At 36.4% G+C, this 25,682-nt stretch overlaps 2 protein-coding genes across 19 annotated transcripts in view; both read left to right on the forward strand.

Annotated features, from left to right (window-relative positions):
• The window catches only part of ro60 (Ro60, Y RNA binding protein), a 489,528-nt gene that overhangs the window by 443,771 nt on the left and 20,075 nt on the right, over positions 1 to 25,682 (forward strand). The window lies entirely within an intron of this gene.
• Positions 1 to 25,682, forward strand: part of arhgap21b (Rho GTPase activating protein 21b) — a 104,103-nt gene that overhangs the window by 62,857 nt on the left and 15,564 nt on the right. For 8 of the 18 annotated variants that reach the window (XR_012390756.1, XR_012390761.1, XR_012390762.1 and 5 more), the window contains exons 1-8: positions 11,200 to 11,572; positions 12,676 to 14,272; positions 18,641 to 18,787; positions 18,883 to 18,979; positions 19,069 to 19,105; positions 20,773 to 20,895; positions 21,044 to 21,343; positions 24,392 to 24,453. Coding sequence is in view for 10 of the 18 variants with exons in the window: in XM_073923540.1 (XP_073779641.1) it covers positions 12,790 to 14,272; positions 18,641 to 18,787; positions 18,883 to 18,979; positions 19,069 to 19,105; positions 20,773 to 20,895; positions 21,044 to 21,343; positions 24,392 to 24,453 (2,249 nt within the window). In the remaining 8 variants the exon portion in view is untranslated. Of the gene's footprint in view, positions 1 to 11,199; positions 12,234 to 12,675; positions 14,273 to 18,640; positions 18,788 to 18,882; positions 18,980 to 19,068; positions 19,106 to 20,772; positions 20,896 to 21,043; positions 21,344 to 24,391; positions 24,454 to 25,682 lie in introns of those variants that run through there. The other 10 variants (XR_012390729.1, XR_012390730.1, XR_012390735.1 and 7 more) reach the window with 2 other exon arrangements.

The raw sequence follows: 25,682 nt of genomic DNA on the forward strand, positions 1-25,682 counted from the left end.
TCACTAGGCTGGCTACGGGCCTGGCTGTGTATTTATTAAAGCAATTAGAGGCTGTTTTAGAGACTTGCGGATAACTGCAAAAAGGTAGGGCTGGGCCGATTAAAAATATTATATCGAATCGTGATAAAATATATGTCAATAACAATGATAAGCTCTGAACTTTTTACTCTATATTGATCTGAGAGCCAATCGCACGGCAGAAATGTGCAACAATAGGAATCTAAGAGTGTGTTAACATTAGAGATGTACCAAATTCTTGCCCACCGAAAATTTATTGGCCGGAAATGTTTTGGCATTTAATGGATCCTCTAGTTTTTGTGGCTTCAGTCATTGTTGGGTTACTCTTTTAAAGACGTGACCTGGTCAGAACATCAAAAATACATCATGAGTAATTTCAATTCAATTCAGCTTTATTTGTATAGCGCTTTTACAATGTAGATTGTGTCAAAGCAGCTTCACATAAATGGTCATAGTAACTGGAACAGGGTAGATCAGTTTTTAGTGTTTAAGTTCAGTTCAGTTCAGCTCAGTTCAGTGTGATTTAAAATCATTTAATTTCCCTTTAAATTTCGCCTAAACATTTGGCGGAACGTGTTTTCTTTGCGAAATGTAAGGTTTCTTAGCCTATCCTTGTTTTCATTTAGATTTCTGAGATGTTCAATCAGGTTTAGGTCAGAACTTTCAGCTAGTCATTTCATTATTTTAGTGCTGTCAGCTTGAAAGGATAATTCACTGAAAAGAAATGGAGGTCAATGGCTATTGGTTACCAAAACAGTTTAAACAATCTTCAACAGAAGAAATAAACACAAACAGGTTTCTGACAAGTGAAGGGTGAATAAATTATGACAGCATGTTTATTTTGGGATGAATTATCCCTTTAAATGTACATTTTGCCGTGGGACAGAGGGCATTGTTCTACATGAAAAGCAACAAATGAAGATTACACACAGGATTAAAGTAAACGTTGTGAAAACTGACTCTGCCACACATTAGTATGCTTCTTAGGCCCAACTGTGGAAATGTTGTAAAACTGGGGAGAACATCTGAATGCATCATTTTAATGAGGTTTTTGAGGGCACTATATTCTGCATAAGTATTCGGCAGAACTTGTTCTATTTGCACCCATGGAAATGAAGGTTTTGACCCATTTCATATGACGGAGGCAGGTTCCTTTCACTCCTTAGAGTGCTGCTGTATCTGGGACTGCTAACCAGGACACTGCAGCCTGTCCTTCTGTAGCGAGTTTCAAAGTGCTGCGCCACCATCACTGCCCTCAATTACACATAAATGTAATGCAGTCAAAACTTCATTGCCTGGATTCTCTAACACTGGCCATTGCTGCCAGGTTAGCAATGAACTTGTAATAATTATTATTTTTTGGCTGATTCCAATTTTTATTTTTATTTTATAATTATTTTGTAAGTGTGAACTGCCAATATTGATATACCTGCCGAGATTCATATACATACAATAAAATTACTTTTTATTATATATATATTTTTTCCCCTAACAGACACTTTTATTCTGTGCCTGTACGACAAAAATGTGTTAAATTCTTGGTGCTAAATGAGGGGTGAAGTTTCAGGCTAGTAATTTGTTAAATTTAAAAAAAATATTTTTTATTGAGGAATACTGGACATATTGTGATGATGATGATGATAATAATAATAATAATAATATTAATATTCTAACAATATTGCCTGGTCAGTCGATCGATGCATTTCTAGTCAGATTTCCATGGTGGATTGAGTTCCTGGATCTTATTATTAGTGAATGGTGTCATTTCTTTATCAATCTCTCTACCAGATTGATGTGTTGATCAAGAACTCAGAAAATTTTATTTCTTATTTTAAGTTGGATTTTAGTTGATACTGTAATATAATGAAGCATCAGTGTTTGTAGAAGTAAAGCGATGTTATCTGAGAGATGATGGAATCTTTTGCTTTATGAAAGCCTGTTTATGTTGAGGCAGCTGCTTAGTTGGGAAATGAAATGCCAGCTTGGGCCTGGTACATGAGCTCTCTCTCCCACTCAGCTTTGATACCCAAGTAATGTGCAATGTATGTGTGTGTATATACAGTGGAGATCAAATCAGTGAACAACCTACTATTTAAATTTCAAGGTCACTGCCTAATCCTATTTGACGTAACAGCAGTAGAGGAGCAGTATTTAAACATATTTCATGAGTTATATTCCGAAGCACTGTCTAAAACGAATTGGATGTATTTGAAAAGAACACTGATCAAAATTAGATAATATTTAATACATTCTCAGCCAAACACAGTCCATTTGTTTACATGACAGCAGACTTTAGGGGACTGAAGACATAGTTTTGAAAATGTTTTCAAAAGTGCATTCAAAGTGTTTCAAAGTGCATTTTTTAAAAAAACACCACCATTATCATTGCTTATAAATCTATTTAATTCTCTGCAATGACACTTTTTGATTGATGTTGCGCTGTGCAGATCATGTAACTTTGAATTGAAGAACATGGCAGTCTTTCACACAATGAGCACTCAGGAACCCAGTGGGTCATTTCAGCAAAGCACTTTGAATAGTCATGCAGGTGTCATCCAGTTTGATCAAATACACTAGAGCAGATGCTAGCCAATCACGGTCATAAAGACAGTCACGTTACTTTTCCAAAGCATTGGCTCTGATGCGTTTTGTGAATGAATTTGCTGTATGTAATTTTTTGGATTTTCCAAAGCAGTAATGCCCAAACAAGGGCCCGCGGGCCAAAGCTGGCCCTTTATATATCCTTTGATTTAGCCTGCCAGAGGGAAAATGTTTGGGGAATGCCTTTAACAGAGATTCTCATTTCTATTTTAATATAAATATCTTTTGTTTGTTAGTTTTATTTTTGAGTGACAAAAACAGCTAATTTAAATTAAATGTTTCTATTAAAAGTTGTAAATAAATCTGATTTATAAAAAATATACGTACTGTCACTTAATGAAAAGGGGACAAAGCAGATGACGTCAGGGTGCAAATCTAGGCGAAGTCTGGTTCAGCATGACTAGTGTATTCGACATTGTTTTATTAATGGAATTGTTTTTAAGGTTTAATGTAATAGATTCGTTAAAATAATTTAAATTTAATGTTTTAAACAATTAGAATGCATTAGTAAATACAGTTGAAAAAAAAGTATTTAAAGTATTTTTTAAATATTATTAAATAAATTAGGAAATGACCCATGTATGTGTGTATATATATATATATATATATATATATATATATATATATATATATATATATATATATATATATATATATATATATATATATATATATATATATATATATTAGGGCTGTAACGATACACCAAATCCACGATTCGGTTCGTATCACGATTTTTGACCCACGATTCGGTTTGTATCACGATTTTTTATTTTTTTTTTCGTGTGGGGTGGAAAAAAAAAGATTTTTAAAACTATTTTTTATTAAATAACATTTGAAAAATCTTTATAAACTAAACATCAAAGAACAATATTAACTATTCAAATTATTAACAATATAAATAGCCATATATAAAATAAATAAATAGCCAAAGCTATATCACTTCTGTTTTCTTTGTAACAAAATACTGTTGAAAAACCAAACAGAACTAAACTCCATTGTGTAGATGGTTCAAGCATGTTGAAAATTCTTTTTCAATCAAGTTCTCTTACATAGAAAAAGTAAATTAAATAGCTACTAGGGATGCTCATTTCGTTAATTTTGCTAACCGACAACCGCCGCTCATTAATCGGTTATTAACGGTTAACTGGTCAGATTACTATTAATTTTATATTAAACAAATTGACGTGTCTATTTTGTGTCTGACACGTTAAATATTGCATTTTAAAATACTGATTTATTTTTATATATTAATAGCGGAACAGAACAACAGAGCATCTTCATGCACCTGCAGTGTTTAGCACAGAAGAGCAGAATAATCTAAATAAAATGAATAAAATTAATAGGACTGTCCTAAATTATTTTCACTTAAATAATTAATTTATATTACAAAAAGAAAATACTGACTGATTCTTTTTAATAACCGGCATAGGCTTTTTTTCCCCAATCATATGTTTTTTTCTTCCGTCAAATAAAAATAGCTGACTTCCTCAAATTGCCCGCTCCACGGAAAATATGCATTTATTTAATGCCCCGCTGTTATTATTATAAATCACAAAACCTTTTACATTTTTAATAGAAATCATTATTTTAAAGATTATGTCCTGATATAGCCTATGGTTTCCTCTCTCTCTCCCTCGCGGTTCAAGTGCGCGCGCTGCGTGATGAAAAGACAGCAACAACGCGCGCATATGTAGACTTTTTGTAAACAGTTTTGTTGTTTAAATATGATATTGCATTAATCTGCGTACATGCTTTAAGCTGTAAAATAAAAAGTAAAGCCTATTTGTTGCGTTTATTACGCAGATCCAGGTCAACATAAGCGCTGGTTTAGCATCAACATGTCTGTATCAAACAGCAATATTCTTCTTCCATTTTGCTTCTTTGGCAAATGTGTCTATAGGCACGGGTTATACGTTATCGTCCCGCAAATTTAGTATGCCTTGCAGTTAAACAAGTGGCCGAAAACGAGGCGCACCTCAATGCCTTTATGTTGACAAGGAAAAAAGAAGAGGCGCGCTCCTCTTATGAAACGACTGAATCAGCTGGGTATCGATTGTGCAAAAGTGTTGCTGTCTGTGTTGTTACAATTGTAATATTTAATACTATTGTGATATTCAAGATATGTATATTCATACAGCTTTGGATAACTTAAAACAACGATTAGACCTTCAGAGCGGTGTTAATGCGTCCTGAAGTAAAGCGAAACGGCTATAAACTCCAGCAAGATAGATTGATTATATGCAGAGCCATATACCTTTATCTCTAAATAAAGTATAACTATAGAAACTGTGTTCATCTTAACGTAAAGCTTCGTCGTGTTTTCTGACCTCACGCACCTGTCAGTCAGCACTATTAAAGGTTCAAACAGAAAGCGCACAGCACGGTTACAGAAAAGTTTGCGCTGTTACTTGACATCTGGTGAACGCCCATCCCTCTCTGCGCAGCCGCATTAACAGTGTGAGCAAATCATCGTATATGCGCTGAAAATCCGGCCGCTTTGACAGCATTGGCAATGTTTCTGGCGTTGTCGGTTGTCAAGCGGGGTTAAATTGGATTTGTTTTTGATATTCTTGACACATTCAGACAGTCTCTTACTAAGAGCTCCGTGCGAGCTCTCCCGGCTAAATATTGCGAGGGCTTAAACGGAGCAGTGCTTGTAATGTCGAATGAAAAAAAGTGTTAATTAGCTCAACTTTTGCAGGCACGCGTGACGTTATTGGAAAGGTAGTCACGGGGTGTGTCGCGATTCTCCCTTATCACACCGCGACACAGGATCGTAGATCTGAGTGTCGCGATTTCTATTTTATATCGTGTATCGTTACAGCCCTAATATGTACACGTGTGTATGTATATATATATATATATATATATATATATATATATATATATATATATATATATATATATATATATATATATATATATATATATATATATATATATGTTTGTTTGGACGGCTTCATCATCAAATGTCAATCAATAGTGCTCTCAATTTCTAAACGGATGACCCTAAATGCAAGTACTTGAGACTGATTAGCCTAAGGAGTTAAGGAACTATCTGAGGACTGACAAGATGATCGGTAAGGTGATCAAATTTAAATAGCATAGCCTGGAGACCCAGATAAACATAAACAAAAAATCATAGATGCGTTATTGTATTGTTCTAGATGGCATCATTTGCGTGTTTGTGAATTGTGTTAGGGAATCAATTTGTAACATTTTAATTGTATTCAACTGACTTCCCACCGTTACACTTGTTGACTGTAGCTGCAATCTTTATTTTGTTAGCATTTATGCTCGCATTGTAAATATTTTCCTTATTTGCGTAACGCAGACATTCATGTCTATGATTAAATCAAAATATATAATATGTACAGAAATGATTCACCATTGTCCTGGGAAGTGCACGAACTGATTGGGGAGCATGTGACTGATACTGAAAGCATGTGTCGGACTGTGAGAGGAGCGTCATGGTTTTGTGAAGGGTTAAATAGTCGATATTTCTCAATTTTGCTGACATATTGATTGCAATCATTGTAATGATACTTTATATTCCATATTGAAGATTATGCATGAAAATGAAATGCATAGGTAATTCCCAGTTGGCAAATGATTCAACTGTGTAATGACATGAACAAATTTGCATAGTGACTAATGTAATGAGTCACAAATACACAAGGAACAAACATATATAAATGTGTTTAACTGCTACAGCATTTATAGACTGGAGTGTCATTAGCATTTGAAGATTATGTTGTCTTCTGATTAATATCAGAATAATAGTAATTGATGTTTTACCCTCCTGTCTGATCAGGGCCCTTAAATTTGACTTAACCTATAGAGTCATGTTTTATTTATTTTTAAGTGTTTATATGTTTTTTTCTTAAGTGTTATGAGAGTTATATAATATTTAGTTTTGGTAGCCAATTAGCTTTTTATTTGTTCATTATTTTGAATGAATCAATTACCCCTGAAACGTATTTTAGCACTTTTTTTTATGTGTGCATACATTTTTTTCTACTTGTGAAATAGAGTGGAAACGCTGGACTAATCCAGGTTCATTTGGATCACTGATTCTTGTTCTAACTATTTTGTGTGAATAATCAGCCAGCATTTTTTGTTCTGTTTTATTTGGTGTTTTTAGTGCTTTCTAATTCTGTCTACAGTTTTGTTCGCTTCAGTGGGTACATGGAGTCCTGCACTCATTTGTTTGCCCTTTAGATTAACTTTTAATGTCTGCCATTTACTGTTGTAAGCATCGTTTGAACTCCCTGGCAGCAGGCAAAGGCATTTCTCAAAGCACCTCTGCCGTTTCATGTGCAAATTGAAGTGTAGTAACAATATTTGTGGTTTAAAAAAAAAAAAGGTAATGATTTTTATTTTTATTTATAATTTTTATTTTTGGGTGAATTATCCCTTTAAGAAATCATTCATACATCAGCACCAGATAGCAAAAACGAATGTCAATTTCGTTTACAAATTACCATCAAAATTCCAATTATTATTTATTATTATTTATTATGTATTTTTATCCATTTGAATGAGAAAGGATTTATTTTTGGACAATTTTAGAAATTAATCTGGAAAACGCTTCAGACTATTTGATGATACTGTTATTTAAAAAAGAAAAAGAAATAACAATTCATCTAGTATTTTTTAAATAAATAATTATTTAAATAAACAATTATCTAGCAATATAACTAGTGAAATATAGACTAAAGAAATTAGTTATTATTAAACAGTTATATGTTTAAGAATGTCTTGAAAATGTTCTTTGTTAAACAGCACAGGGGGGATATTTGAAAAATAATAAATTCACTGAGGACTAATAATTTTGCCCTGAACTGTGTATATACTGTGTATATACTATACATACTTTACACACACATACATACAAACTAGGGCTCCACAATATATTGGTTTAGCATCGATATCGCAATACCTGTATCCGTAATAGTCACATAGAAAGAATTACAGTTGACCAGGAGCTACAGAATTGTATGTAATCACTGTATTTGTACAGAATTTATATGACTTATGCAAAAAAGTACTTAATTTTTGTCTTGTTTCTAGTCCAAATATCTACATTTCAAAGAGAAAATCTGATTATTTCACTTACCACACTGGCGGATAAATTAGCTTGTTTTAAGGAACATCTCTTAATTGTGACTCATTTGACGGTGAAAACAGAACAATATTTTTATGTGCTGTAAGAATTTTTTGATATTTGGACAAGAAACAAGACAAAACCTGTAAGAAAAGCATTTTTTTTTCTATTGTGATTTTTCAATTTCTGTACCTGGATACTGTTAAACTCCCCAGAAAATAATAAAATTTAAACTATCATGTAAAACGGTATTTATATTGCAATATTTATTACAGAAAAATAAAATATTACAATATCAGATTTTTCCAATATTGTGCAGCCCCCAAACATACATGCATACATCAGAGATATATGAAGTACTAGAGACCCAGACTTAAGTAAAAGTACAAGTGCTCTATCAAAAAAGTGACTTGAGTAGAAGTTGAAGTGCTCTTTAAGCACCATACTTAGGTGGAAGTACTAAAGTATTGCAAGTAGTTTATTTCAAAATTTACTACTCAAGTACTGAAAGTACAAGTACAAGTATTGTGTAATGTAGTTATTAAAGAAAGCAGTCAAAATACATCATACTGTTTTGTTTATTTTAAATATCGTTTTTGGGACACGTGATTAAGCAGAGCAAAAAGAAACATGGCTTACAACACTGTTTTTCTCTTGAGCTTGAACCACAGATCTGACAGATAGCTTCAACACACACCTTTCAAAGTTGTGTGTCACAAAAACACTCCGTAATCCCCTTAAAACGCTCATGAAACCCAAACTCGTACCACAGGCACACTCGTGTCTGGATCCACAAGTATAGCCTTAACACCCAAGAGGAGAGGAAAAGTTACCTCAAAAACAGGCCAGTGGGTCAAATGTCCAAAGTGAGAGAGAGAGAGGTAAAGATGGAGTTTTACAGCATTTCTCCGCATTTCGCCCTCGCATCCTTCGCCATAGTATTCTACTGATGTCAGTATTAATGACGTCAGTATGTAATAACCGGTTCTGATCTATTACTGATCCGATATTAATAATTTTGTCACCCCTAGTAACGAGTACTTAAGTAGCTTTAAGTACTTAAGTACGATAGTGAAGTAGTTTACTTCGTTAGTATACATGTCTGCCATACATGCATACATAAATACATACATACATGCATACATGGATCACCCAGCCAAATAATAGCATTTGCTTGCTTAATTGTGGTCATGTTAATCAAACCATCATGTAGCTATGTCAAACATTAATAACCGCTTGTATTTTCCCTGATTCTGAATTTTTTTAATTATTATTATTTATTTACTTTATTTACTTTTGCAGATGGTTTGCTTTAAGTCGCTAGTTAAAGAGATTTCTCACTCAAAACTGAAAATTTACTCACTATTTATTTGCCCTCAAGTGGTCCCAAACATTTAAGTTTCTTTTTTCTGTTGAACACAAAAGAAAATATTTTGAAAAAACTAAAAACCTGTAATAATAGGAAAATACTCAGTGGTTACAGGTTTGACGCTTTCTTTAAAATATCATCTTTTGTGTTCTGCAGAAGAAACTCAAACAGATGTGAAACATGTAAAGGGCAGGTAAACAATGACTATTATTATTATTATTATTATTGTTATTATTATTTTGGGTGAACTCTCCCTTTAACACAAGGCTTCCTTTTATGATGAAATATTGTTATTAATAAAACTACAATTTATCCTCATGCATTATATCAGGATAATGCCAGATTTAAGCCCTGCTTGGCTTTGTATTTTGTTAGTCTCATTCTCAGTGGTTCTCATTAGATTCTCGTAACTGTAATACAATTTGAACGGATTAAAGGATGAGATATGGGGCAAAGGGTGAATGTCAGTTGTTGCAAGATCAGATATGGCTGCGGCCGGAAGTAACGTTTATAATATTTATAAAATTTCCCATTAATTGTATTTTATTAACGTCTCCGCCATCCTAACTCTAAACCCAAACGTCACAGCAACGTAAAAACAGTAGTTTTACTGTAATTTAATGCTATAAAAACGGGGCGTGTCATCGTGATTGACAATTGTGATTGACAGTTTCTCTAAGCAGATCGTTGGAGCTTAAGAAAGAATTATCTCTGTAAATGTTATATATTATTTATAAACATCATGTATCGTTGGCTTTTTATTTGTTAACACTTACCAAACATTAAAATGAAGGTAAATTGTTATTTGCCAGATATTAAGACATGGAATATCCAAAATGAAAACGGAAGAAAAAATTGATAAACAATATACAAGTGGTGTTGCAGCAGCAGATAGGCCTGTATCATATAGACATCAGTTGGTGTATTAATATGGCTAAGTTTATTGTACAAATTGATTATTTTATATAGTGAAGGCATGGGAAGTGTAAATATCCTGTTGATATTTAGAAATCGTGCTGTATTTATATCATTTATACACACACTTTTTCCCTGCATGACAAATTGCTGTCCATAGTGTGTATATTTAATTTAATTTAATTTAATTGGTTTGGGTCCAAATTGTTGATTTTAAACATAAAACCCTTTCTAAAATATATGTGCTGTTTGTTATTGTTCATATTTTACAAGTGATATTTCTAGCCCTATGAAGCTAATAAATACCACCAATCTTTTAGAGAAATATTTTTTTGTGCTTATTGTCTAACTCAGTAGAGTGTATGAAAGATAGTTTATTTCTGCAGTTCAACATTAAATATTTTTTAAATATAACAGCTTACATCACAGTCTTAATAATTTTTGTATTATTACATGTTTTTAAATGTAAGTGCTTATATTTATATTAATAAGTTTGATTCCAAAGCGTTCAATGGGAAAAGGCGCTGTTGTTTTTTACAGTCGTGTATCCTATCTAGACTTTACCATGAATGTCATAATGTTGTCAAAAAACAAATTGTAATTGTTGTAAAATGGAATGTTTACTTGAAGCAAAACATATTTTTATTTTGAAAGGTTTCCAATCATTTTTTGGTTCATCTAATCACCCCCCTGTATTACATTTTAATGCCCTACAACACAACTGTTGCCATGATGGTTTTTGTCCTTGCATGTAGCATTGTAGCAAGTCAGTTCTGTGGTCTGTCTAAACAGGCTTTTCAGCTGGGTGGAGGATTAATCCATGCGAGGTCTCTGGTGACATAAGTCACAGTAACAGAGTTGATCTGAAGAGGCATGAAAGGATGCTACAGTGGGCAGTGGTTTAAGGATTTCAGTGAGGAAAGAGAGACAGGAAGAGGCAGGAAAAATGAGATTAGATCAGCTGGAGTCAGCTGACTGCTCTGTGTTGTGAACAGCAGAGGTGTGAGAGAGATAGAGAGAGAGAGGCGAAGGGAGGGGGGAGCTGTACCATCTGAGCTGAATGTATAATCAGGCATCTGCCTCCGACATGTGAATGGTTACAGCTTTAGAGTGAGTGAGGGAGTGAGCGAGCGAGTGGACGCGTTAGCTGGGAGGGAGGGTGGTTGCGTGTGCGTGTGATCACGGAGTAATCTGCCTGCGGATGGAAGAAGAGAGAAGAGATGGAGAGCGGATCGCTACTACGCGAAGCAGGCGGCAGGCACCTCAGCCCCCACCTCGACTGGAAGCGACGAGGACAAGCAGGTGGCATTGCTAACGTGACAGTCTTCCCACAGCACTCCACCACCTTCCCACCATCCTTCCATGCTAGAAGCACTGTAGCTCCTGTGGATTTTTTGCGCTCTGTACATAGATATTTGGCGTGACGCTGGATGTCAGTACATGGACTTGATTCCTATAATTGCATGCTGGTGTTTTACTTTCCCTCCCTTTCTCTCTGTTTTTTCCTACGAGGGTTTGTGATGTAATGGCTGCAGTTTTTGCAGGAAATCACTAGTCTAGTAAGTAGATCAATGCTACATACATGTCGGTTGTCTCTCATTTATAATGGCATGCATATAAAAGCTTGTTGTATTGCATTTGGGTATGGATTTCTTGTCTTGTCATCTGTAGATGACTGTCATGCCATTTGTTTGGTTGTGTAGCATAGTATCATGTTGTGTGTTGAATGTCTCAATTGCAGCAGCCTATAGATTGTGTGACCTGTTCGATTTCGAGTGTGTGGGTAGTTTCCAGCTACATACAGCAGGCCTATTTGCTGTGCCTCGCCCCTTTTTTCTCTCATTTCCCTCTCTTTTCCAATAATGAACTTTGGCCTCTGTTACAAGCTGTCTATGGCATTTCGTGAAAGGAGGGGCAAAGTTCCATACTCCTGATATCAGATTCAGTTAGTATAGTTATGCAAAAGGAATGTAACTGTGTGGTAGGTTGAAAGTCCACGACTTGTCATGTTTTGGAAGCTATCGAATCTGAGCAGGACAAACAATATGGAGCCTTATATTTATTTTCAATCTGACGTTCCTTGAACTGAAGTCTTTCTATAATAGTTTGCCTGTGGATTTAGAAATGATTACAGAGGTTAGATTTAGTGCTATTGCTAATCAAGGCTGCCGTTCACCACTGGCTTCAGTGTCGATTCGGTCACGTGTTGTGACCCGAACGGTGGGTGACCACTTTCTTGTTAGTCTGAATTGCTGTTTATTGTGATATATTTTTGGATGCCTAATGCTTTATGTGGACAAACATCTTGGTGTGTGAGAGTGAAGCTGGAATAGCTATCCAACACCACAGTACAACTGAAAATGAAGGAACTGTTTGCTTCTTACAGCTGAGGCAGCAGAAACTCTGTTAATTACTGAAGGTGTATTTTGTGTGAGTTTGGATATTGTGAGCTTTGGATATTGTTATTCTGAAAATTGTACCATTCTCAAGCACTTGGCAAAACAGATTATAGCTCATGCTACTGACCTGTCAAACTCCCACACACAAATGTAATGCCGTCTTCCCACGCAGAGGGAACTATTTGTAGGAAATCGTCATGAATTTCAAGTTGTCTCTAACACAGTGATTAATATTTAAATTTGCCTGTTTCTGTCTTTTACAGGCCTATTCTCAAGATGCCTACCTTAAGGGTCATGATGCATACAGTGGAAATGCTCGCCATATCCCAGAGCCACCCCCTATATGTTATCCTCGAGTAGACTGCAAGCCCCCGGGGATGGCCCAGGCCACTGAGACATCAGCCCCGGGGGTTGTATCTTCCGATCTAGGATACCGTGTGGAGATACCGGTACCTCCCTCACCTCCACCACCCATTCCAAAAACACAGACCGCAGTGTGTGTGTGCAATGAAAGTGTACGGACAGTGGTGGTACCTCCTGATGTTCACATGGGCCTTATGGTCCAAGGTCACAGAGGAGACTATGGTCTAGTTGGTCCAGATCCAATGCTTATCCGAGCCAGGCCTGGAACTGTGTCTGGTGGTCGTCCGCCATATCTACACCCGCGCAAAGCTGACATGTTCCCGTCAGGTTACCATGGTGATCCTTATGCCATTCCACCCACACACTATGTGCCTGCTTCCTCAATCACCTCCCCTGCTACTCACCAGAACATTGACTGGCGGACTTACCAGACATACCGGGAATATATTGACAACAAAGGTATTCATGCTTACAGTCGAACTGTTCAAGAACGTTTAGACAGCCTGCGAGCTGCATCTCAAAGTACACATGGTGGCCCTCACTGTGGACCCCAACCTGGCTGGGGCAATAAGTTACGACGCAGAAGTACGTCTCATGATCGGGCCTACCAGGGCCCTTCTATGCTTCCTCCACGCAGTGCTTCGCAGGATAGGATGAGTGGGGCAGAGAGAGCAGCTCACGCCAGGGACTGGCCTCCTCGTAGTGTGTCCTCTGATGGTCTCATACGGAAGCCCCGTGCTCATTCATCAGACTATGTGGAACATGGTGAACTAGTTTCTGCTGCACCATGGGCAGCACCTGTGGATAGGCAGCTTTATAGCAGAGTAGACCAGAGGAGTCGTCCCAGTAGACAGTCTCTCCCACCAAGGGCGGTGCTTTACCGCCCACCAACAGGGTATGGTATGAGCGTCAGGGGTAATGCTGGCTCCCATAAGCATAGCTCCAGAACGGATATCCCACCTACTGCTGGTTTTCCAGAGCGACCTCGCAATGGAATAAACCAGGCCAAAGAACCTCCTTCCAAAGACCAAAGTGGAACTGTAGTTGGAAATCGAATTTTAAATTCTGCATCAAACCAATCAAGAACTAGGGCTGAAACCATGCAAAGCCCAGAATCTGGGAAAGATATTTCTGTAGGATATAGGTCGGCATCTTACTCTGCTCCACCTCTTCAAAGGCCCAAGGGTGGTGCATCAACTCAGAGGACAAGCTCGAGGGATGTCAAGGGCTTACCAGTAAATGGGTCTAGTCCTGTGGAGGGTGTAGTCCTCAGAGAGAAACCGCCAACAGGGAAGGGGACCCCACAACCTCTCCGCCATCCCTCGTACATCCTTGCAGTAAATGACACGGATGGGTCTGAGCCAGCAGGGGGCGGTGTCTGCTGGTTACCCAATGATGCTCGCCGGGAGATGCGCATGCAGAGACTGGGGGAGCGGCTTGACTCCTCCTTCTGTTCCAGTAATCTGGACGAATCACTTGACTCCATTCCCTTCATCGGTAAGTGCACTCTTTGTAACCATAGCAACGCTAGCTCAGCAACAGGCTTGATCCAGCAGTAAGGATTGTTTCAGAGCTGCAGTAGATATTTTTATCAGTAATTGGCAATACGTAGACAATAATGTTGATGTTTTTTGTAATCAATCAATCTTTCTTCATGGACCATTTGTACCATTAGTGCAGTTTTGTATTAATAATGCTCCAGTGCCTTAAGCGATCACAAAGTAGTAACCTTTTACAATCACAGTTTCTAATTTTGACCCTATGTGTCCAGACAGAGGATTATCTTTGTATGGCTTTTGTATGGATGAGTATGGGTAATTTTTGCAGGAGGTTAAAATCTAGGCCTGTGAGTGTGGCTGTTTGGGAGTTACTGAGGGAGAGTGAGAGTGACTGTACATGAGTCATGGTGTTATTCTGGAAGGAGTTCAGGCTTTCCCTCATTCCCTAATTCCTGAGGATAGGTATGGACTAGCTGTGCTTGGTCACATTTCACCTCTGTGCTTTAACTGTTATTCATCCTTTAGTGTCTAAACTCTTTGTTGCTGATGTTTGTTAATACTGCGTACAAGAGAGAATATAAGAGCAAGAATAGGTTTGCTAATAATTAAAAAAAAACAAAACCTAAAAACTATGTAATAAAGAAATGTATACAGTCCAACCCAAGATTATGCATACCCTAGGGGTATTCTGTAGAGCAGCTAATGTCAATAGCATGTTCTAACTAAACATTTAAAAAAGATGTGCAAGGGATTACATTTAACATCCTTAACTTTCACTCTTTTTAGGCAAGGAGAAATGGAGAATAAAAGTTCTATGAAGTGCTTTGAAATGTGCATTTTTATTCTGTTAAATGGTGTTTTACGATCACATCTAAAATGTAAAGAGAGGCAGGCACATATAGTAGCTCCTCCCCTTAAAAAACAGCCAATAGCAGGAGCAAAGTCCTGGTGTAAGTCCCGGTTTCGAACGTGATTGTTACTCGTTACATTGTGATAGTGCGTGACAAGTTGGCATCTTTATCTAATAATTATCTAATCTAATTTGTTGGGCGGACGAGGCGATATCGCCATCTGCAGGGTGCTGAAGGTACTGTATGCTATTGTCAGCTAAATATCAGCAAAATCACGCGAGTGCGGTGAATTAGCAGCTTGCCTTATACCAGATGTTTAATTAGCAACATGGCTGCCGCAAATGATGAAGGCGAAGTCGGCACATCAAGCAGTGCCAGCACTGATGACCATCCATGGCCTTATCTAAAAGAAATGTTTTCATTTGCCCATATGCAGAGTGGCTCTTGTCTACTTTGTTTGCCACGAACCAGAAAAATATTTGAGAAAACACATTGAAGTAAGCATCTATTTAATGCGGATTTGATGTGAATTAGGTGGATTTAATACAGTTACTAATATGGCAAAACCACTGCAACATGACATTACTATGTTTTAGCTTAACTTTTTTTTGTGCAACGTGAATTAATGTATCACTGACAGGGCTCAACAATAAGGACTGCCCGGTGGCCCGGGGCCAGAATGAAAGACACTCGGGACAGTACACGGGATTGTTACTGGCCCCTATCGGCCAGTAACGATGAGAACTTGTTTTTTTTTTGTAACCTGATAACAACCAGTACAGCGAAAAGATGGCAACATGGCGGCAAAATTAAACAATGAAGCATTACATGGGTACAATATTAAGAAACTGAAAAAAAGAGCAAAAAAAAAAACTGTTGTCAGTTTGGCAAGCAATTTTTATAAAAAAAATATTTAGAATTGCATTAAAACACCAGCACATTTTTCATACTGCTCTTTCATTTGCATAAAATCTTGAATTTTGCTCATTATACATTTATTAACATATTTAAAATGTTTAAATTCTAGATTCACAGGCATAATTTTGCCACTATTTAAAATATGTGGCTAAGAAATAGCTATTAACTTTTTCGTTTTTTTGGTGGGGCCAGTGAAAATTTTGGCAGGGCAAGTAAAAATCTCAACCAATGGCCCAATCAGACCCGTATAAAAAATCCTTAGCGTTGAACCCTGACTGAAATTATACATTTTGCATTAGGTGCATTTAGATGTGAGTTTGTGTTGTATTTTTCATTGAACTTACATATAGTTTACTTAAATAACAATGCTCCTCTTTGATTAATTTTAATACAGAGAAAACATCCTAATCAATTGAAAAACCACTTAAAATAAAAGTATTGCCCCCTTTTGAGACTGAGAGGTGAATCACATGAAAGTCAGCTCTGAATTTTATATTTACTACGTTTTACTACTTTTTTTGTTTGAACATTTGAGTTTGAGATTTTTTGTTCTATTTTTATTAATATATTTTGTCCTGCCATTTTGAAACATCAAGCTAATTTTTTTTTTAAATTAATTAATTATTTATTTATTTTTTTTTTTTTTTTTTTTGCGGAGGAAGTGAGGTGTCAGATGACCTGATGGTTTGCCCCTTAAGTGTTTATCATTGTGCTCAAAGAGCAGTAACTTTCATCCATTCTTTCCAGATGTCATTCAGGGATGTAATTGTAGACTTTCCTAGGCTATTGTGTATTTAATATGATGATATTGTGTAATCCTAAAATGCGCGTGTATGAGGAAACTGTTGACAATATGAATCTTGAAAATGATAAATCATGGACATTTATTGAAATTTATATGTCCGTTGTTAGGAAACATTATTAGAACATTTGTTTTCACTGGTAAAATTAGTATTTTGTCATTATCAGATTCCTTCTTGCATTATATACTGACACAGTAAACATTTATTTTCATGCACAACACTGTGTTGGCTATGAAAGAAAAAAAAATCAAAGGCGTAATCCTAACTTTAATATGCAATATGGTTATTTAAATGATGTGTGCACAGGTTTCACTTTCGAGTGCTGTTCATGGCTGCTATCACTGTGAGAAAAAAACACAAACATGCAAATCAAACCTCCCCCACGGCCCTCAAACAATCGCTCTCTGCAACAAACTGAACGCTATTTACAACTTTATTACCTGTTATTCACAGCCTATGCAGGTTGTGTTCACTAAAGTAGGCGTCATTGGGCATGCACATACGCGTTCTCTATAGTATACAAATAGTGTGTCAGCTCACGTGTGATTTTGCGGCCATGAATAAATCATTACATGAAGACAGAAATTACATTTTTGGGTGAATTATACCTTATAAATACAGTATGTGACTTTTAACACCATTTGAAGGTGTCAATGTTACTGTGAAGACTTGTGCGACTGCCTTGCTTCTCTACTGACCTAGAAAATATAATTGGCTGAATCATAGAAAAGCTGAATTAAGATTGTGTGTAATATTGTATCAAGATTGTGATTTTTTTTTTTAATTAATCCTGCAGCCCTACTTGAGATTTTTTTTAATCATCGTTCAAATTCCCTTTCAACACTGTTCTGGTTCTTACAGGTTGACATTCTGATCAATTGTAAACACTTTGCCTCTGTTGAATTTGAAAACTTTGCTCACTTGGAGCGGTGCAACAAATTACATTGTTGAGCAGCCAATGGAGTAGCAAGGCTCAGAACAATTCTAAGCTGCTTTGGAAAAAAACATCTGCTAAATGAATGCAGCAGAGTATGGCTAAGATTAAGATTTGCATGTCTTGAAGCAAGACGATCTGTAGGCGATGCTGGAGTACTTCGACTAGGCTTGAAGAGGGTTTTGCACACCTTCCCCTTGGCCCTGTTTGAGACGCTGGAGGATGCGGGAACTAGGGCAGTTGCTTTAATTTTAGCTGCTTCAGCCCTCTGGCAGCACAGAACAGCTTTGTACTCCAACCTTTTTTGGCTGAGACCTGGAGAAGAGCTCAAAAGTTTTCGGTGCTCTCAAAAACAGGACATGTCATATTATAAGATAAATAAAACTGTCCCCATTCCTAGAAAAAAGTTTGTGCAGAATCTATGCATAAGACTATGCGCCATTACCTTGACATTGACAGACATAATGAAAGATGCTTTTACTTAATGATACTGTACTATGCAGAACAACAAATACTATCTTAAGTATGAACGGCATCAAGCCAGTTCAAATGGGAGAGTCACCTTGGGCTCTGAATGTTCTCAACATTTTTGGGTCAGTCCACACTTGATAAGTAAGACAAAAATATGTTTTGTTCAAGCTCAGGCACTTAAAACATTATTTATTTACTGAATGAGGAAAAGATTAGCAGGATATAAATAAAGAGCTAAATTTAGCCACTGCCTAATGCATTGAGAAGATGTGAAGCTGTTTGCTTGAAGTTAGTTTTGGTCTTTTGTTTTGATAAAAGAAATAAGGGATAAGTTGTATATTTTCTTACTTTTGCTTTATTCATGTTAACTCTGTTTACTTTATCTACAGATGAACCAGCCAGCCCTAGTGTAGATCATGATGGCAGTCATATTCCTGCATCAGTTGTGATTTCTGGAGCTCAAGCTGCACTTTCTGATAGCCCAAGCCCTTCCACGCCTAGTCCCCTCATGCGCCGACAACTGTCCCATGACCAAGGTAAGCAACTGTTTATAGATATCAGTTCATTTCAACATTTATTGACATTTGAGATTGAACGTGTTGCTTTCATATCTTTGCGTACATCTATACAGAGTCTCTCAGAAATGCCATTCTGGAATCGGGAACCAAAACAGAACGCTCGAAGTCATACGATGAAGGTCTAGACAACTACAGAGAGGAAGGTCGTGGGTAAGTGTCTTTTAAAACACAGTTATGTTCTTGGTCACTAATACTGTCCTTACTTATGATTGGCCTAACATAACTATTAATTTCCACAGACGATCCAGCAAGCCAAGTCTAAGGGTTTTCAGGAAGGTGAGAGATGCTGATTTTCCCTCCAAAAGAGCAGTTTTCTTTAAACATTTCACTATCTTCATGGGCCAGAAAGAATCTGCGGCAAATTTTTGCACAGAATTTTGTAAAAAATCTGCAGTTTTATTCACAAATGTAACTTGGTAACTTAAAAAGTTGTAACTTTTATTTACGGTTTACAATGTAAATATAATTAGAAGCACTTGTTTGGTAATTAAATCAAGTTTCTAGTATAATTTATCTACTAAAGCAGTGGTCCTCAACCACTGGGCCGAGGACCAGTACAGGTCCAAGAATCAATTGGTACCAGGCTGCACAAGAAATCCTGTATTTCTGTATCAGACTGAACAATCTTTTATTGTTAAAAAAATGACTGTATTTTCTCGCTTACATCTCGGTCACGTGAGCGACTAAATTTAACCCACAAGCAGCAAAATGAGTAAAAAATAGATGTCTTTGGAAAGTTTCTTTGCTAAGGGGAATAGGCCCAGTGAAGGCCCACAAACTGCCAAGGAATGTATCGCCAACCCTTTTGTCAACAACTCGGGTAACTTCCACCATGTCTGTGCAAGAAGATCAACTGTTGAAGATTGTGCATGATGTCCGTATATGGTGTCTTTTCTAGAGTTTGCTAAAGTTCGTTATTTTCAATGGAGGTGTGTGGCTTGCCTGTGTAAGCAGCGTGATGCGATCGCGCCTTCCAGACGGTAAAGTCTAGATAGGACACCGATGTGGATATGCAAGCCAATATAGCATCATTACTGTGACACTGTTTAACAGTAATTCATATTTTACAGTACTTTGATGGTTGGGTTGCTGTAGGCGTAAATGTTAAAAAATATAATTTAATGGGTAATTTAATAAATAACATTAATAATACTCTGTACAACTAGTTTTTACATTACTGTGATGATTGGGTTTAGGGTTGGGGAAGATGTTAATAAAATAAAATTAATGGGAAATTTAATAAATAATATAAATGATTCTCGTTAATGTCTGGCCACAACCGTATCTGATTTAGCAACAACCGTTCCAGACGCACCCAGCTAAATGAATGCCGCAAGCACACTGCAAGTCACGTGACAAACTGATTCATCAGTTTTGTATTTTGTATGAAATATAGACATTTCGGTAGACTAATTATCTCAGATAAAGACAGAACACCCAAACACTGCAGTGCTTTGTAATTTTCTCCAAAAATAAATCTATCATAGTGACAAACGTAAACAATCTTTTTATATAATTGTCAAGCATTGACCAGTCCACCGTGAAAAAAAGGTTGGGGACCACTGTACTAAAGGATTGAAAATGTTACTTAACTCACTGTATTGTAAATAAATCATATTACCATTTGCATGTTAGCTAATGTTACTGAAATTAATACAAAAATTGAATAAATATTTATTTGCACACATTAACATAAGTAAATAAACATTTAGTGAAAAATCTACGGATTTCTGCATGAGCAGATGCTGTGTGGGCCTACCTAATGCAGCTTGTTCTATATTAGTCACTTGTGAGGTTTCATTTCAGTTAGGATGCAGCCTTAGATGGCAGCTGCCAGTGACAGCGGTAGATCGCAAGCAATTCAGCAGATTATGGAACAGAGCAAAAATGATGGACAGTTAGCCAGTTGACACTAAAATTTCATGTTTTTTCTGGTCCTATAGGCACTTGATGGTCATAAATCTGATGACTCCAGCTCTAGAAGAGACTCCTCCACTGAAATTTTTAGTGATTCCACCAAAGAGGGTTGGTTGCATTTCCGACAGCTCAACACAGAGAAGGGCAAGGTGGGAACAAAATGATCTTTGTGTCTTTCACTGCTCATTTCCTGTAGCACAAAATTCATACAAGAACAAATAATTTTCATCAGTGATAGATTTACTGTTATTGTTTTAGATCATGACCACTAATTACTTCTGATCCTGTTTTTTGTAGAGAGTTGGAGGCGGTATGCGGCCATGGAAACAGATGTACGCAGTACTGCGAGGACATTCCCTCTACCTCTATAAAGACAAAAAGGAGGGGCTTGCTCACGTCAACTCTCAGCTGGAGGATGACCCTCAGTCCATCAGTATTAAGGCCTGCTTGATTGACATCTCTTACAGTGACACAAAGCGCAAAAATGTCTTACGGCTAACGACTTCAGACTGCGAGTATCTGTTTCAGGCAGAGGGCAGAGAAGACATGCTGTCCTGGATAAGAGTCATTCAAGAAAACAGCAACCTGGATGAGGAGGTATGTAGACGATTACAAATCGCACTGCATCTGAATGCAGCCCAAATTTGAACCTTAATGGAGGACTACAAAAAATGTGAGTGGTTAAGAAACAACTCATAAAATGAACAGGCATCTTTATTTTTTAGAGGCTAATCACATCAAACACACGATTATGAAAACATGAGGTGCACCACACTGCCTTTAGTGTGTAGTAGAGCAGTGCACTGTGGTTGTTGCTAGGCTAGGCTGTATCAACGAATTTGGTGCTGGAGTGCATGTCATCAGGTACTTTTTTTTTTGCACAAAGTTGACTTTTACAATTTTTAAAAACATATTCATGTGGTCTGGGCTTTAGAGATACATGTTAGACTCAATAGTCAAAAGTACAAAACAAAGGGGTTGTATACATTCTACTTAGGCATAGTGCTGCGGAGTTTAGATTATTTGAAGCATCAGACTCTTAATAGCTCATCTGATTTATAGTTAAAATGACAAACAAAAAGGACCTCTTCTGCTTTGCTTCTATGGAAAGTTGTTGAACATTTTATTTATATCAGTGGTCCTCAACAGTGGATCAGTTGGTAAGGGTCATACAAGAAATCATTAATTTCAATTTTATTTATTATCTGAGTCTAAATTATCTTTTATTTTGAAATTTTTTTTACTGTGAAACATGACCGTATTCTGTTGCTTCACATCTCGGTCACTTGAGCGGCCAAATTTAACCCACAAGTTGCAAAATGAGTAAAAAACAGACAACTTTGGAAAGTCTCTTTAGTAAGGGGAAAATGCCCAAGAGCCTGCAAACGGCTAAGGAATGGATCGCAACCCATTTGTCAACACAATAGATGAATAATCCATGTCTGTGCAAGAAGTTCAACTGCTGGAAATTGCAAACAATGTTCGCATATCGCGTCTATTCTAGGTGAGGGGGTTTGCTCGCACAAGCAGCGTGACATGCTCGTGCCTTCCGGACACATCAGTTGAATGAATGCCACGAGGAACGCACCGCAAGTAACGTGACAAGAACTGACCATTCAGCTTTAATGGAATATACACATTTCGGTAGACTAATTAATTTAGACAAACACAGAACACCCAAACCCTGCAGTGCTTTGTAATTTGTAATTAAACCTGTATCAGAGTGACAGCTTGTCATCCTCTGAGAAATGATTGGTGCCTAGCAACCTATGAACCTCCGACCACCAAACCCACCCCGCTACCGGTGCGTGGCAAAATTGTCAAGCACTGACCGGTCCACGGTGATAAAAAGTTTGAGGACCACTCATTTATAAGATGCAAAGGAATTATACATCTATAATAGCAAATAATAATAGTAATAGTATCTATTAATAGTAATAGACTATTGCAGGCTACAAAAATGCATAGAAATATTATTTATTGCCCTAAAGCTGCCAGTAATCTGTCTTCAGAGAGATTGCAGTTTATATTTCAGTTGTGTTGAGCAAAACACAATGCAATGCAGTGTTGATTGCAAATTAGATGAATATATTGTTTTTTTTTTTTTTTGGGCATCATATTTTTCCTAAGCTATTTTTAAAGAATAAAAAAAAATATATATATTTGATTTGATCATTTAAACTCAATTCAATTCAATTCAGCTTTATTTGTATAGCGCCTTTACAATGTAGATTGTGTCAAAGCAGCTTCACATAAATGGTAATAGTAACTGGAACAGTTTAGTTCAGTTTTTAGTGTTTAAGTTCAGTACAGTTCAGTTTAGCTCAGTTCAGTGTGATTAAACTCCTTGTATAAATTATGATAATGAAGGATTTATATGGGTAATAGGTAGACACTATGTTGTTTTTCATTATGTTTCTCTCAGTGATTTCTTTAAGCAAATTTCAGAGATCACAAAAATTGCTGTAAATTATGAGAAAAGTCATAAAATCAAGTCATTTTAGAAACTAGAACCTTTTTGGCCAAAACCTGGAGGCACGATAAAAAGAAATCCACAAACACCATGACCCTGACAACCTAATCCAGCAACACCCCCAACAGGTGGACACAGGGAAGCCACTGAAGAGTACAACTGACCATTTGGATGACAAAAGCAGTTACCTGCTGCCATCTTTGCTAATGAGCAATTTGTTGTGGGCATTTATTGATTTTGAGAAAGACATGAGCAGAATCTGCCATGCGACTAACTACTGTAACTGCAGGAAAATGATAACCTGGCAAAGCTGGATTGGCTGGTGGCCAGTTGTCCTTCACTAGAGGCTATCCTGCTGATATATGAGCTGTGACGTCAAAGGTAGCAGGCAGGGGAAAATCTATTTTATGCTTATAAGAGTGCTCTTAAAATCTAGCACCAATGATGAACTCGCTGTAAGCAGTTAAATGTTTGTATGTTTGTTTCCTAAATACACAACTGTATGCACTTGTTGATATGATTGAAGCATCTATTTTAGGGGGAAATAGGGTCATATTAACCCCTCAGTCTTTAACTTTCAGCAGAACAGCATCTGATGCACATTGTTATTCTTTAGTTACACAATTAATCAGTGTAATTTAATCCAGTGGAAAAAAAACTTTATGCTAATCTTTAAAAAAAAGCAACTACCATGGTGGTTACTGGTTTCCATCTTCAAAATGTCGTCTTCTGTGTATAACAAAAGTAAGAAGTTTATAAAGGTTTTTAACAATTAAAGGGTAAATAAATTATAAAATATTTTTCATTTCGAGTGAACTACTCCTTTAAGCCTGTGGTTTATGTCTGCCCCCACAGAGCTGACTGTACAACCATCATAGTATTGCATAACTTTGTCAGTAGATTCTGAAGAAGAAAAAAAAAACATGTGAAGACCAGCTTGCAGTTAAGACAACAGCGTGTCTTATGCTAAAATTAGTGTTGATATGCAAATGTTTAGGTGCCTGAGGATTATGGGTAGGCTTTGTGTTGATATGCTCTGTCTGTGTTTAACAAAGGAACTGGTTTTATTTAAAGCTTATTAACATACAATTTATTAAGTCTATTGTATGTTACTGTACTTGGAGGTTTGTGTTTTATCACAGTATTAATGATCCTTTGTCTTGTGTTTTCAGAATGCCGCAGTAACCAGCACTGATTTGATCAACAGAAAGCTCAAGGAATATATATCCATGAGGTAAATACATGTTATATACTATAGAGGCCAGCATGTCAGTTCTGTGCCAAGTCCTACTGATCTTGTTACACTGTTTGATGGTCAGATGTGGTAATTTCACAGCGAAAGTGTAGATTATTTATTATTTAAACATTAAATACAGTTTACAGTAGTATTAGTTCTTTAAAATGTGTACTTGGTGTGTACAAGGTGCATTGACAAGGCTTTCCATACACAATTTAATATTTTACTTCACGGCGCAATAATTCTTGTTTTATAATTTCTAAATACATTTTATATGTATTTGTGATACAATCCTGTCCTTTAATATAAGCAGTCAGATATATGTACTGTACCTTTATTTTTACCTACTCAGAAATACACTGTTTGAATGTACCAAACAAAACTCAAGTACATCCACAGAACAACATGAGCATTTATAGCAATAAATAAATATTTGTAAATATTTTCCAGCTTGCTTTTTGAGAGTTGTTAAACAAGTTGTTAAACACATATGATTCACCTGCTCAACAGAAAGGGCTGCAATTGGTTCTAATGCGCTGGTGCTGTTCACCGATAAGTGACACTGATAAACAGATGTGGTGATCACAGCTGATCCACAACAGAAGTGGTGGAGAAAAGTATTGATATAACAGCCCAGAGGAGATTAAACGTCATGCCCGCAGGTCAAACAGGCCACAGCGAGAGAGAGCGAGAGAAATGGAGTTTATTTTCATTTTCTCAATAGCAGTGAAATAGGGGATTCTTTACAATTTAAATTTTGCCTGTGTTGTGATTAAAAATATTGCCTTACTAGCTTTTTTGGGACCAATACTGTGATTGATTTTATCACTTTTGTTTTCTCTAAAAAGTCAAAATTATTATATTGTGAAATATAAATTATTATTAAATTTGTATTTATAAGTTTTTTTTTTTTTTGCTGTTTAACCAAGAGAAGATTTTTAACACATTTTTAAACACAATATGTTTTGTAACATTTTAGAATTTAAAATAATTTTTTATAACTAACTAGTCTTTGCCATAATGGCAGTATATGTGTTTTAATTATTATTTTGCAAGAGACTAGTATTCAGCTTAAAGTGCAGTTTAAATGGTTAAACAGAATAATCAGGCAAGTTATTGAACAATGGTTTGTTGAAAATGGCTTTAAAAAATCTGTTTGTTCTGTCACCATACAAAACAAAATTCTTAAGGGGGATAGTAATTTTACCTTAACTACTATAAAAACG

Source organism: Danio rerio, chromosome 2, assembly GCF_049306965.1.
Source record: "Danio rerio strain Tuebingen ecotype United States chromosome 2, GRCz12tu, whole genome shotgun sequence".
In the NCBI taxonomy this organism is placed as follows: domain Eukaryota; kingdom Metazoa; phylum Chordata; class Actinopteri; order Cypriniformes; family Danionidae; genus Danio; species Danio rerio.